The sequence below is a fragment of the Homalodisca vitripennis genome, unplaced genomic scaffold (assembly GCF_021130785.1).
Source record: "Homalodisca vitripennis isolate AUS2020 unplaced genomic scaffold, UT_GWSS_2.1 ScUCBcl_2294;HRSCAF=6900, whole genome shotgun sequence".
NCBI classification, from domain to species: Eukaryota; Metazoa; Arthropoda; class Insecta; order Hemiptera; family Cicadellidae; genus Homalodisca; species Homalodisca vitripennis.
This window is the reverse complement of record NW_025778408.1, coordinates 36,193-50,965: the sequence shown is the minus strand read 5'-3', so window position 1 is coordinate 50,965 and position 14,773 is coordinate 36,193. Positions and strand designations below refer to the sequence as shown.

The 14,773-nt window shown below is 33.0% G+C and overlaps 1 protein-coding gene across 1 annotated transcript in view; it reads left to right on the top strand.

Moving 5' to 3' along the window:
* Positions 1–4,320: 4,320 nt before the first annotated feature.
* Positions 4,321–14,773, top strand: part of LOC124371938 (pre-piRNA 3'-exonuclease trimmer-like) — a gene marked incomplete at its 5' end in the record, with an annotated part of 35,808 nt that continues 25,355 nt past the window's right edge. The window contains 7 exon segments of the mRNA XM_046830308.1: positions 4,321–4,468; positions 6,612–6,846; positions 7,620–7,907; positions 10,724–10,928; positions 12,681–12,782; positions 13,586–13,708; positions 14,088–14,187. Coding sequence (XP_046686264.1) covers positions 4,338–4,468; positions 6,612–6,846; positions 7,620–7,907; positions 10,724–10,928; positions 12,681–12,782; positions 13,586–13,708; positions 14,088–14,187 — 1,184 coding nt within the window.

Sequence of the window (14,773 nt, the reverse complement as noted above, 5' to 3'; positions counted from 1 at the left end):
ATCAGGGAAAAATAAAATTTTTTCAGGTTCTTGTTATTAGGCCATGTAACATTGTTAACTACAATTAATTAAAATTTTAACTTCTAGCTACATAAAATATTTAATTTTTAAAAGCTTCAAAAACCAATTATCAAACATTAGAAATTGTGTAATCTAGTGTTTGATAGTTATAATCAAACACTGGGTTCGAACACAATTTTACAATCCAGTGTTTGATTCAGTTCCCTATTTTTTGAGGTTAAGGTTAGATAATTCTGTTTTACGCAATTGAAGAGAATTTTATGTACATTCTTTCTGTATGTATCATATAAAATTTAATGAATTAGTAATTTTATTTCATTCAAAATTTAAAAAAATATGTATTTAAAAATACTTAACTCTTAACCTTCTTGTTAAGCAAAGCTCTCGATGCTGATAACAACTTACTCTTAACAATTCCTACCAAAATTGCTTCCCTCCAAATACAGAATTAATCAGCTGGATAGGTTAAACATTTGATTATTAAGAATGGCAGTCAATTTTAGAAAAACTACACAATATTGCTTTGAAAGATGATAATACATGTTTTTCGTGGCTTCAACATGTAGGACTTGTACCGAAAAACCCATTATGTGAAATTTGTGGGGAAAGAAACAAATGTAAACTGTGAGAGGAGTAAATATGGTCGTCTTCGGTTTTCCTAATTTTGGTTATAATAATTTTGTTTGATCACTGTTAATATTAAATTCACATTTTTTAATTTAAAACATATGTTTGTTGTTGCGAAACTACAGACAATTTTATATTGATTGATAGTCTAGGATTTGAGATGCGAATATTAGGTATCGATTCCAGAATTAATCAGCTGGATAGGTTAAACATTAATTGGCCTTATTTCAAAACCTCAAACATATAATTAAATAATATATATGGGCTTAGCAGAAGCCAAAATAAGTTTGGCCTATCAAAAAACTGGTATGCTATCAAACACTGGGTGATTTTTTTTTTTTTTTTTTACTACCCAGTGAAATTGAACTTGTATTGGTCAAAAATTGGCATTGAAAAAAAAACAAATATTGGTGACCTTCAGACTCTGAGGGTTAGCCCATTTCCCATGGTAAAATGTTTTTGAACTTTTGCAAGTGTGTACCTAGCTTTAATTTAAGTTTACTAAATAAGTAAAATAAATGTTAGTCTCCAATTCCCTCCATTCGTTGGGAGAGGGAACTGTGACATCTCTTTTTTGAAGCTGTCCAATTTTATTCTAAAATATATGTTTCAATCTTTATTTTATAGAAAACCAAATGAAAATTTGTATCCCCTCCAACTTACTTTGAGGAGACTATAAATTCCTGACATAACAAATGGTATGGTATGTTACAAGGTATTTTGGTATTATCCAGAGGCCACTACTTTTGGAACAGTTTTTTCGTATCGGGAACCTAAAAAACTACATTATTAGAAAGAACTAACTGAACTTATTCTGACTTTATTTGAATAACTGTGAGAGTCACATGTCACTATGGCGATCTGTTCTTGTTTCCTGCTTCCCGAAAGGAAGTGATGTCGGTGAGAAGGAGGCCACTCTGTTCCTACTAAATCTAGTCAAATATGCATTAGCATTCGTCACATTTTTTCCTTAACTGAACATACTTAAAAAAAGTCCTTAATACTATAAGAACAAGTTTCCATCAAAATTTTTTGCATTTCCAATAAAATGGTGGTGTTACATTCTTTCCCTAAGGTATCTGAAAGGTTATTGAAAAAGTTTATAGGCCCTACAATTGTAAAGGGTGTGGTTTTTGAAAAAAGGCAGATTTATGGGTCAGTATGTTTAACTTGTGATGGTTTCTAGTTTTCCTAGTTGTCAAAGGCAAAAAGTTTTGAAAATTCTTTTCATTTATAAATAAAAATTTGAGGCACTCCAGGATATATATTGAAGGGAAGGTGAGCATTTTGAACTGTACAAACAACGGAACACCAGATTCTTTTTTTTATCTATTCCTGATGGCAGCTTTTTATTGAAATGTGAGGAGAGTTTTCAGATCCCGACTACATAGGAAATGTGAACAGTTTGGGTTCAGGAAAGATAAGTCAACTACAGATGCTGATTGTGAATCTGGATGACTTGGTTGTCAAGGGATTAAAAACATTGGGTACTTCAGGATTATACCGACCACACCCAGACATGAATCGTTATTTGACATTTTGCTTCTACTGATTACTAGATTAGCGTAGAACAATATTTTGTCAATATAAAACAGGAATTGTCTTATCGCAAACCCCTCCCCACCCTCAGACAGAGGTCAAAGTCGAGCGGTCTAGTAGATAACGTGATTGCAGAGTCTCGCCGCCTGTTCAGCTGGTGCGTCGCTTTGTTATAACTTCCGTGTTTTACCTCTACATTTCTCCAAACACAAAATTCAACAAAAACAAACATTACCAAACTAAAACTAAACTCTTTATTGAAAAAACACTCAAAACGCGCTGATATCGGCGAAAGAAAAACATCCCTCGAGATAGTACCTATCAGTAAAATATCAAATTCTAGAGGGGCTGATCAGAAATATAAATTGAATTGTAATGGAAAGGCAATTATGTACCGTGCAAATCATGTGATGCCGCGCCCTGCCCTAATCGGGATTCTCGAGAAAGATAAGATAACAGCGACAACAATACCGATCACAATACCTGGAAATGTTTGTAATTTTGTAATTAAAACAGTTGCTTTTTCGTTCTATCATGTTTGTTTTCTATAAATTTATATTTTTGTGTTCTTCATACTGGTGTGGTCGGTATAATCCCAAAGTACCAAACATTGCAATATTACCCTATGACGCATTTCTCGATTTAAGTATTTGACTCTGCTCAAAAAAACTGGAATCACATAGCATCCAAGGCATGCCATACATGTGGTTTAGAGCATTTCTAAGCGACAGAACTCATGTTGTCTAAATCTCAATTCAGCTTTCAAATCCAATCCGGTTGAGCTACGGGGTTCCCCAGGGATCAATTCTCAATCCAATTCTGTTTCTCTTATATGTCAGTGACATTGGATCATCACTACTGTTTGGTAAAGTCATACAGTATGCTGATGACATGACTCTCTGTTTTAGTGGAAAATCAAAATCTCTTTTGGAAGAACTGACTTTTGGTGAAATCAATAATAATTGTGTTCGACGTTTTAACGGTCTCAATCTCAAGACAAACATATCAACATCATGAACTTTGCTCTGCGGCTTAAAGACTCAGAATGTGGCCTTGCTGTCATGGTGTCAGATTCAATTCTTGAAGGAGCCTGCAGCAATATTCCTTGGAATACACCTAGATCGAACATCTAGATTGGAACATCTGCCCTCACATGCAGGTGTTCACTTCACCAACAAGCTGCCCAATTGGATAAAGAATCCCCGCAGCACCCAAGATGATCAAAACTCTTTTGAAACGCTTATCACAAGCATTTTATAATTTTTGGCATTTGATTGGAAGATGGCCCAATCAGGGGATCGACTTTAGCGCTGTAGGTGGAAAATTGGCAAATGGATGAAAGAAGTGTGAATGTTGAATTGTATGTTTAAGTGTGATCCTGTTGTGGTAATAATGTACAAAATTTTAGCTCTAACCTTTTATAACGACGTTTGCTATACATGTAAATCATACCCCCAAAAATATGTAAGATGGATGAATATTTTTGGTAGAGTTTCTAGAAAATAGATATTGAAACACAAATTTTAAAAAATTTGGAAATTTGGTAAATTTCAGACCACTAAAAATGGGGGAGGAGTCATAGAAGTCATAGAACCCTCCTGAAGAAGGTGTAAGTTTACTTCACAGCCTTTGGGTGTAGTGAACATAGGCTTTAAATTACCTCTTCCTTGCTTACGTTATTGTATATTTTTATTTTAATGGGAGCAGCACAAGTGCTTGTACCCTCTCACTTCCTGTAAAAAATTAGGAATAAGTGCATAGATTTTGTAAATAATAAATAGACTGTTATAAATGTGTGACTTTAGTAAGTAAATAACAACTGGTGTTTTGGGAGTTTATAAGGTTACTATAGGATACAAGACTTAGGAATGAGGAAGGTTAGAAAAATAATACTTTGGTGCTAAATGAGTATAGTTCAACACTAAGAAATCATTGCTAGACCTATTATAATTGAAATTAAAGATAATATCGGTAGAATTAAAGTAAATTTCACTTAAAATAATTCTGTCTCAAAGATATTAGAGTGTACTGTTTTATTAGCCTACTGAAAACCAAACACCCCCTTTCTATGTAGCCTACAAGGTAAGTATTCTCTAAACCTTTACCACTCCTACATTGATAAACTGTTTTCAGGGAATCGCTGTACAAAAATGTGTGAAGTAGTCAAATCCAACTTTCAAGAGCTCTACCCTAAAATTGAGAAGTCTCTGAAGAAAAGTGCTTTTATTGCCATTGACTCTGAATTCAGCGGTTTGGTCTCTCATTCAAAGTTGAAGAACAGGTAAGAGCTTAACCGCTTCAGGTTTCACTTCGCTATGTTGTCCTGTATATTATTCAATGTTAAAATATAATGTGAATTTAGGAACATGAAAATCATTTGTTGGTTCCCTTCTCACACCCTATTTGTCCTACTACTAAAGGAGATGAAAGTCATAATAGAAGAGGTAAAACATGTTCCTGCTATAAAATTATATTTTTAAGTAAATATATTATTATTTAAGTAACATTTCTTGTAATGAAAACAAGTTAACAAAGAGAATTTTTTAAGTATATTATAATTCAATATTATTGACAACTCCTCAGTAAGTTAGTTCCACATAGATAATGTTTAACCCTTGATCTGTAAAACCGATAAATGTTTAAAAATGTTTCATCAATGGTTAGTGACCATTTACTAGCATTTTTGCATCTTCTCAATTACAAATTTTCATAATGGAAATAACATTTATACATAAGTTATTGAATAATGATGTTTAGTATTTTAAGTTACTTTAAAAATATATAAAGCTGCAATACAAACGTTGGTTTGATGCTTTTGTTTACCCGTTTCGAGGATTTGTAATAATGGAGATATTTCCTAGGCACAGAAAAGTTCCTATGGAAATAACAATAGCTCATCACTGCTTCCAGAACTACTTTCTCAACAAAAACATTTGTTTCAAAACATCTGAAATCCTTCATTCTCATATAATATTTTTGTGAACGTTGTTTACACTGTTCTTGTAAGTGTCGGTTCTTTTTCAGAGTCAAAACCTCTAGTCCTGTAGTATAACTTGTCAATATTATTTTTTTTTTTCTTGATTTATGGTTTGAATGTATCAGTATATTATATGTAAAATTGAAATTGGTGAACATTTGTATGGTTCCATAGAAAAAAAGGGTTTTGCATTATTTTTACTTTCTTCTATGGGTCTTCAGTCAGCTGGCAGCTGTTTCAAATATCACAATCTGTTGCAAAACTCTTTTCATGTATTTTTGGGAAGTTTTGGAATGGATTTCAGTCAATTATTTGTTGAATATTAGTTTACAAGACATAGACTAATTACATTACATAAATAATATAACAACCACCCCAAAACAGAAATATGGTTGAAACGTAGGCTACATAAATACTGGTGTTTATAAATACATATTTTAACTCACATACAACCTGTATATTTCTGAAATCAGCATATATTTTCGATTACATTCTATATATTGTAGTAATATTTTTAGTCAAGTATGAAACTTAATTCAGTGGGGGTGAAAATTTGTAAATTATGTTAGTATAGTAAATGAAATGTAAACTTTTAGTTTAAACACTGCAAATTTGCTAATTGGGCCCGGAATCCTGTGAAATACCCCTTGTCAGAAGAGTGAATTGAAAAAAATACATACCTGTCAAATATTTCCCGGTATATAAAACATTTGAATTAGATTTGTTTCTTAGTCTAAATATCAACTACAAGTTACATATAAAATAAAATTTGGAGGTAAAGTTTTGTTCTACATAATTTTACTTAGTTTTCAAAGCATTCTAATATTACAACTCATACAATAAAGGTAAATACAAAATAAATGTTCCTTGTTCCTTTAAAGTTAGAATAATATAATGTTTTATATTTGGAGCATTGGGTGTGGTTGAAGTAAGTTTTATAAAAATATGTAACCTATATCACCGTATCGCCCCAGTTTGTAGCTATGTCAAGAGTTGAAGCATGATTTTTAATCTTCATTAAACTAGAATAGTTAAATCTCTGAGACTGCCGGACTCAAAGTTTAACTATATATTTAAAGGTTATGAAGAGAAAATATTTCATAAAGAAAATATAATTAGAGAGACCTGAAAAACTAGTGGCCACATTAAATTTTACATTGCTGGATATTACACATTCTTTACGTATTTTCCGGTGATTATAGGAGTGTTCAAGAATGTTAAGGATAAAGAACCTTTTTTTAGGAAAACTCTATTTAAGGATAAATTAAGAGTTAAATTAACTTCAAATTTTTATTTAAAGAGAAAAAAGATAGTCTCTGCCTCTGAATAAAATTAATTTGAAATGACAGTTACTCTTTTAAGCATAACAATAACAAAGTGAGATCATTTATTAATGTTTACTAATGCTGGTTATAATTTGAATTATGGCCTTGATTTTCTGTTCTAGTCTATTTGATACAAGTGCAGACCGTTACTTGAAGCTTAAGTGTAGCATCGAACAGTTCACCATCTTCCAGTTTGGTCTTGCCATATTCCATTACAGCAGGGATGACAATAAGTACACAGCGGACGTCTACAGTTTCTACACTTTTCCTTGCTCATTCGGCCCAATTGACAACCGGTTCTTGTGTCAAGCCACATCTTGGGAGTTTCTGCAGGCACACAACTTCAATTTCAACAAGGTAGGCACAAGTGTACAACTAATGTCTACAGTTTCTACACTTTTCCCTGCTCAATCGGCCCTGTTGACAACCGGTTCTTGTGTCAAGCCACATCTTGGGAGTTTCTGCAGGCACACAACTTCAATTTCAACAAGGTAGGCACAATTGTACAACTGATATCTACAGTTTCTACACTTTTACCTGCTCAATCGACCCTGTTGACAACCGGTTCTTGTGTCAAGCCATGTCTTGGGAGTTTCTGCAGGCACACAACTTCAATTTCAACAAGGTAGGCACAATTGTACAACTGATATCTACAGTTTCTACACTTTTCCTTGCTCATTCGGCCCAGTCGACAACCGGTTCTTGTGTCAGGTCACATCTTGGGAGTTTCTTCAGACACACAACTTCAATTTCAACAAGGTAGGCACAAGTGTACAAACAATGTTTACAGCCTGTATACAATTCCCTAGCAAGCTTAAGTTAAGTTGCAGGAGCATTTAAGTTTTCATTCTGAGCAACTTGAGGAAGAAATGTTTAGGTATGTTATATAACTATCTGACAGCACCAACTGAAATAATGAAAGTAATAAGCTTGTAGTAAAAATGTAAGAATTTAGCGAAAAGGCTAGCAAATATTCTAATACCTGAAATTAAAAAGAGATATTACACAACCTCTTGTATCATGTATGTGATGTCCACCTTAGTAGAATGATTTGGAATGAGCACTTACATTAAAACATAGACTCGAGTGGCGAAAAAAAACATTTTAAGTCTGAACCAATGGTCACACAGGTGGCGTATGAAGGAGTCCCCTTCCTGAGCGAGGTCCAGGAGAACGAGATCCGGAAGCAGCTGGGTGCTGGGACTATGTTCAGCAATGTGGAGCGCTCCTTGTCTTACCGGGATGAGGATCTGCTGCAGGCAGAATGTTCGCGGGTTGCGCAGTGGCTGCCGCTTGCAGCACTCGGAGATACAATGGACATTGTTGTTAATGACACACAATACTCCCTCATCTACTTCCTACACAAGGAACTCAGGACCAGGTTCAAGGACGTCTGGACCTTCCCACATCGTGACAAGGTTAGTTCATCCTTATGAGTAATACTGTGTCGAATTTTTACCAGTTTTTGTGCATTCTATAGATCGTCATGTATGTATGTTAAACTTCTTTGTTCGTATTTTTATAAGATAAGAAGATAAGATAAGAATCTCTTTATTCATATTTGTATACATTTTATACATGAATAGTGTCAGCATTGTATATACAATATAATTGACTAATCTTTACATTAACAAATTAGAATTCTGGGTATATTTTCCAATTTAAAATAGCCATACATAATATATAATGGTTAATCTATAAACATTATATTTCTGCAAGTTCATATTACAAATTAAAGAGAACTTTAAATTATTAAAAATAAGCTTCAAATTAATGAACTAACTAATGGGCCCTCTGATTCATAAAATTCCTCTATTGAGTAAAGTGCCTTTGCTGTCAGGTAACTTGTTAATTTTTTCTTAAATTTTGGCAAGGTTTGTTCCGATCTAATGTGGCAAGGTAATCTTTGAAGAAATTTTAGTCCCACGTAGGTTGGGCTTTTTTTATAGAACTCAAGATTATGATGCCCAATTATTCTATATCTGGAATTCCTGGTATTGTATTTTTGAGTAGGATAATCTGATATTTCAATACATTCTTTTGCAGTTAAGATTGTGGCAGTAATATATAAGGCAAATACTGTTGGAATTTGTAGCTGAGCAAAATAAATTTTAACTGAGTCTCTCCATCTAAGATTTAACATGATCCTGACAGCCTGTTTTTGTAATTTCAGAATTCTATTGAGATTTGCTTTGACTGTCCCCCCGTATAGGCTAATTCCAAAGTTTATGTGAGAATGAATGAGTGAATAATAAATTGTTTTCAATGTTTTAAGATTGCTCAGCTTTGACATTCTTCTCAGAGCAAATAATCCAGATGATATTTTGGATGAAATTCTATTTACGTGGTTTGTCCAGTCTAAATTTTTGTCAATCGTCAACCCTAGAAATTTTGTGCTGTCTGTTTGATCCAGTTCATGATTCTCTATTAGGATTTTAAGGTTGGTCTCTTTATTTGAATTTTGTTTTGTGAAAAATTGCATAAGGTGTGTTTTTTCATAATTGACTAATAAATTTTTTTTGGGCCATATTTTGAATAAGATTGGAAATATTAAGAAAAGATGATAATTCAAGCTGTTTTATATTGTCCTCTGTTACAAGAAGATTAGTGTCATCTGCATATAAACAAATTTGCCCGTTTCCCATGACCACACTGGGCAATCCCTTCAGATAGCAAAACAAACAGCAAAGGGCCTAAAATGGAACCTTGGGGGACGCCATATTTTATGAACTGTTGTCTTGATTGGATTTTGTTGATTTGTTTTCCATTTTGCTTTGTTATCTCAACATATTGCTTGCGGTTTGTTAAATAAGATTTGAACCAAGCAGCTGTTTTTTTATCAATATTGAGGTTTTCCAAAATCTGTAGTAATTTAGGATGTGAGACACTGTCAAATGCTCGGCTCAGGTCAAGGAAAATGGCAGCCACTTTTTTCTTTTTATCAATATTTTTCAATTATTGACTGCACAAAATCAGTTGCAGCTGTAATCACAGACTTGCCAGATCGGAAACCATGCTGTTCCTTGTCAAATAAACTATTAGATTCTAGATAAGAGGCAAATTGGTTGTACACTACTCGCTCATATAGCTTCTGACATTTCAAATGGCTGACTTACATGTAAAATTAATTTTATTGTAAATTTTTTCTAACTTATTACTTGAACAATAATTTACACTCCACTAGCTGCTGTGTATTAATACTAGTAGTTTTAACGGTATGGTACATTTGAAAGGAGTATGTCGTCTGTCCAATGCATCCCTTCTCCCATACCATCAAATACTGACACAATCATCATCGACATTGTTAGATGCGTTACCAATAGAAAGCTTTCAATTCATCATACTCAGTCCAATAGCTTTGTGGGATTAATCTTCTGTGTAGCCAAGCCCCATCTAATTTCGATGCCATTGTTTTAAATACCAAATTCCAAAAAACATTTTTTTCTGATTCCAATACAAAAATTGTATTTTTTACTTTGATTTCTGTGTTATTTGTTACTATAAAATAATAATATAGCGTGTTAATAAATATTTTACCACATTTTTATTAGGAACAAAATAATACCAAAAAAATTCAATTCCAATACCAAAATTTGGTCTTGAATCTTGATTTTGAATTGGATACAGATACCTGCAGGCTTTTTGCCATTTTTAACCATAAACCAAGGACTTGGTATGCTAAGTGGTTTTGTTTTGTGACCATTAAAGCAAATCTGGTTATTATAGGAGCGGCTATGAAATGTCAAACCACCCTTAGCTGAGATAATACCTTTTTAAATCATCCCATTCATAGTTTTAAACCCAGTCTACATGATTAGGAACATAATCGGATACAGCCAACATAAGAATTAGGTTTGTATAGATACACAAAATACACAACCAGACCAGTAATTATGTAGTTCTGACTCCAAGTTAAGTAGTAAATGTCCTAGTATTGCTTTTGTATGGCTATTAATTAATAACCCTTTCTGAGAATCTATTAATATTGGAAGGTAACAAGACTACATTGGGCATCAATCATTCTATGTACCAATTAATTGTTTCATTTCACCCATGAGTTTTGAGACCTTGAGGTATAAATAAATAATATTGCAAATATATAGGTATCAAATTGCATATTATTGGAAGACAGAGAGATAGACTTAGAACTGGTTACCCCAAGATCAGTACCTGAGCACCTAATGTGATTTCCACAAATAAAGGCTGAATGTATCAATGCCTTCCTGATTTGCAGGTACAGGTGAAGAAAATGAGTGCAGAGGAAATACAGAAGGCACAGGAGTCCGAAGGCAGTCAGTTGGACTCTTCACTGATACACAACCTCCTTGGGTTCACCAAAGTGTTCAAGCTATTAGTAGCTCTGAAGAAGCCCATCATCGGCCACAACCTACTGTTGGATCTGATGATCCTGTACAACCAGATGTACGAACCTCTGCCCAGTAAGTAGTTCTCCTGTCGATGATCAGGCTGTAAGGCTCCACATTTCAACAATGATAGACAATTTCCTCGAGCTAGCTAAGGAGTTCTTGCTGTTTGTATCACTGAAAAGAAACCTTTCATCGGCCACAACCCATTAATGGTTGCTGATCTGATGATTCTGTACTACCAGATGTACAAATTAAGTAGTTTCTGTCATTGAATAGGTAAGGCCTACTGAAAACCTCTATGGATTCACTTCAGTGTTCTTCTTCTTCTTCTTCTAAGGAGTTGCCTACTGCCATGCACTTTAGCCTCAAGGGCCTTTGTAACAATACGGTTACTAATAATGCAAAACTACAAACTACTCATGATAGATGATGAATTTTTCAACCATTAAACTTTTTACCACAAACAACGAAAGGTGGTGTACATCAAAGTTGGTCAGTCTCTACATCATTAGCCATGTTCATTCTTTGAGCAGAATAGCTGACAGAGCTTATCTAAACAGCCAGACAGACATTAACACAGGCTATTTGGTTATGGAAGAAGGACTGCTGCTAACTTCACCACTTCAAACGTTTGAGTAAATAAGGTTTATCCTCCCTGTTAACAACCCAACAAACATTGTTATAGTCAACTTAGGTGAACACTGTGATTTATTTTGTACTTGAGCATTGAGAAGTTCTTAATATTTATAGCTACAAACAGTGAAAGTTACAATCAAAATTGTGTTTTGATACAGGATAACAGTGTTGGAATCTAAATCAAGCATTTTTTTAATTATAATACCATTATTATAAAATGTCATAACTTTTGTTATTTATTGGTGAATGTTTATAATATTTGTTTTTTGTTATAAAAATGTGTATATTAACACTAAATATACTCTAAAAACTTATACTACGAGAAAAACAAAAAATAACAACAATAAAATTTAAAAAATGTGTTTGTCCTCAACTTTTAGCTTTGACATTAAAATTAGTACCCAAAAAATTATCACACTCAAGAAAGTCAAGCACACTAAAAGAACACTTTATTTTAAACATATCCACAAATGTTTATCAAATTATCACTAAAAATTAAAATACTGTAGCATTTTTTTAGCTTTCCTCACTTTTATATATATAATATATATCTTGATTAGCAAATGTCCATTTCCTTTACTGATTTTACTACTTTTCTTATGAGTGATAGCCATTATAATAAATATATAACACTGTAGAACAGAACAAAAAAGAATAGGCCTATCATGATTTCGGCTATTTATAAATATTTACAGAATAAAATAAATATAAGTTACAAAGTTGCTTTTTAGGTACTCATCCTCCACCACTCATCTAAGAGTATTTTCATTCAGTGGGACCTTGAATGATTCATAATACTTCACTACTCGCCTAAATTACACATACACTCTATTTGGTTATATTACAATTATATAAAAACGTAAAAATAACCACAACGTTCTATCAGAGCATTTGCTGAAACAGCTGACTGACAACTATGAAAACAGCGTCTCGGCTATGACAAACTCGGCCAATTTCATTGTAAACTTTCATCATTGTTACTGATAGATCAGCTATGTTTTTACCCTATATTCCTAAAAACAGCACTTTATGTATGTTTTTAAAACGTCCGGTAACCCGGCTGTTGATATTAAAAGAGTTAACGCCAAACTTCAGCCTTTTATTAATTTGTACATCTCAGTGTTTGAAAATAAGTTAAGGAATGTTTTACTGTTTGGGAAAATGTATTTAATCAATGAAAATTTACAGGTACCTATGAGGCATTCAAGAAAAAAATCAACATTTTGTTCCCGTCCATCCACGACACCAAGTTTATTAGTTATCAAGTTCGCCAACTATTAAAAAAACAAGGTGAGTAACCATCTCTCAAGGAATTTTTTGTACACTAATGAAAGAAAATACAAGGTTGTTTCTTTTTAAAAAAAACTACAACAAATTGGAATATTATTTCGATTCATTGAGTGTTGTCTTTATATTGAACTCTCTCGCTTCCTTGGGGCATGGGGATTTTGAGTAATGAATAATTCATGATAACAAATGTAGTATAAAATTAATTAATTACACTATTTATTTTTAATTGAGGAATTTTTCACAATATGTTGTGTAAGCTAATATTGTGCAATATTTTGATTGTGCTTCTATAATTCAATGTCAGACCGTTGTTGGTTGAGTATTAGCGAAGCCTTTCACTTGAGGGGCTGAAAAATTTCATTTCTGTCTGTCTGTCTATCCGTCTATGTGTCTGCATTTTTTTCAAGAATGAACTGATCGTTAGAATTGAGACTTTGCGTGAAGTTTCGTTTTGATATAAACAACATGGAGTTCAATAATAGTGCGTGTCATTCAATGGGATTTTGTTCAGCGTTAGCGAACATTTTAAAATTTGTCTTATGGGTAACGATGATGGCAATGAGAAAATTGCTGAATAAAATAACACATGTATCCAAATTAAGTGAGTTATAGGCTTCAAAGTGTGCATGCAACCTAAGTGAAGCTTATAATGTGACATGTGGTGTATGGCGTAGCCAATTACTACCTTGTTTAATTCAATCAATTAATTATAGGCTACATTTTTAGCAATAAAAGTTGCTATAGTAGCAGCAATAGCAGTTGGTAATTTTGTTATTCTGTTACATCTTTATTATTTGCTTCAGAGACCTGGTCATCCAACAGTCTGGATCATCTGTACACATACTTCAGCACCAACAAGGGTTTGTCTCTTGCATCCTTTTCACCCACAATCAAGGTCAACGAGAGTGAGTGCGGGCACATAGAGAGTGAGTGTTGGTATTTTACAAGAATCTGCATAAATATATGTATGTATGTACATGTAAATAAGGGCTTTTATAACCTCCGATGTGTTATAAAAATAAACTTATGAGATACAAAATAAATGTATTATTAAAAGTTAATTAAGTTTATAGTTACATAATCGCCATTTAAATTGTGAGATATTATTATAGTGTTCTATTATTTATTGTAAAACAATGATACCAAATATAGTTATGTTTACAGTTTTGTAACAATTTATAAACATTTTTACACATTTATGTGTTTTTGATGTAGAAACTTATGCTTCTTGTACTACTTTCAGTTTATTTGGTAACATTCCTACGATTTTAGTTTGATTCATACTGTTGTGTGGTTCTTCCACAGATGTGGAGAATCATGTTCACGAAGCAGCCTGGGACGCATACATGTCTGGCTATTGCTTCATACGATTGGCTCACTTCTTGGCTATCCGCAGACTTGGCGAGTGGGTATTATACATCATATGTTTGTTCCATTCTGTCTGGTTTATGTTTTTGGTTTTAAAAATAATCAAAGAATGTGAGGAATGAAAATGTACAGGTTGAGGTTAAGACAGACGGATTATTAATATTAAACTATGACTAGTGGATATATTTGAATAAGTTTGAAAAGGGAAAGTTTTAAACAAAAAGTAGGCTATATACTCCCACCAGCTGTTGTATATCACCCAAGTAAGGTTGATAATGGTGACAACTCTTGCACGCTTAATTCTTAAAAGAGGAATGGTATATAGCAGGGTTCTCAACCTATATGCCTCCACACTGACATTTGGCCACAGCTCCCCTCTACCATCATCATCGCCTTATATGGTTAAAATAAATAGAAAAATTTTAATTAGAAGATTAGGGTATATGTTGGACTTGTACATTTTAAATTTAAATATCTGGTAAATGTTATATAAAACATTTAATATTACCTCAAATACCTTTCTGAATTTACAGTCTTTGGCTACATTTATTACCGCTAGTAATTATTGTAAGTTAATGAAAAACAGAATTAAAAATATATTGTTTATAAAATTTACAAAAGGA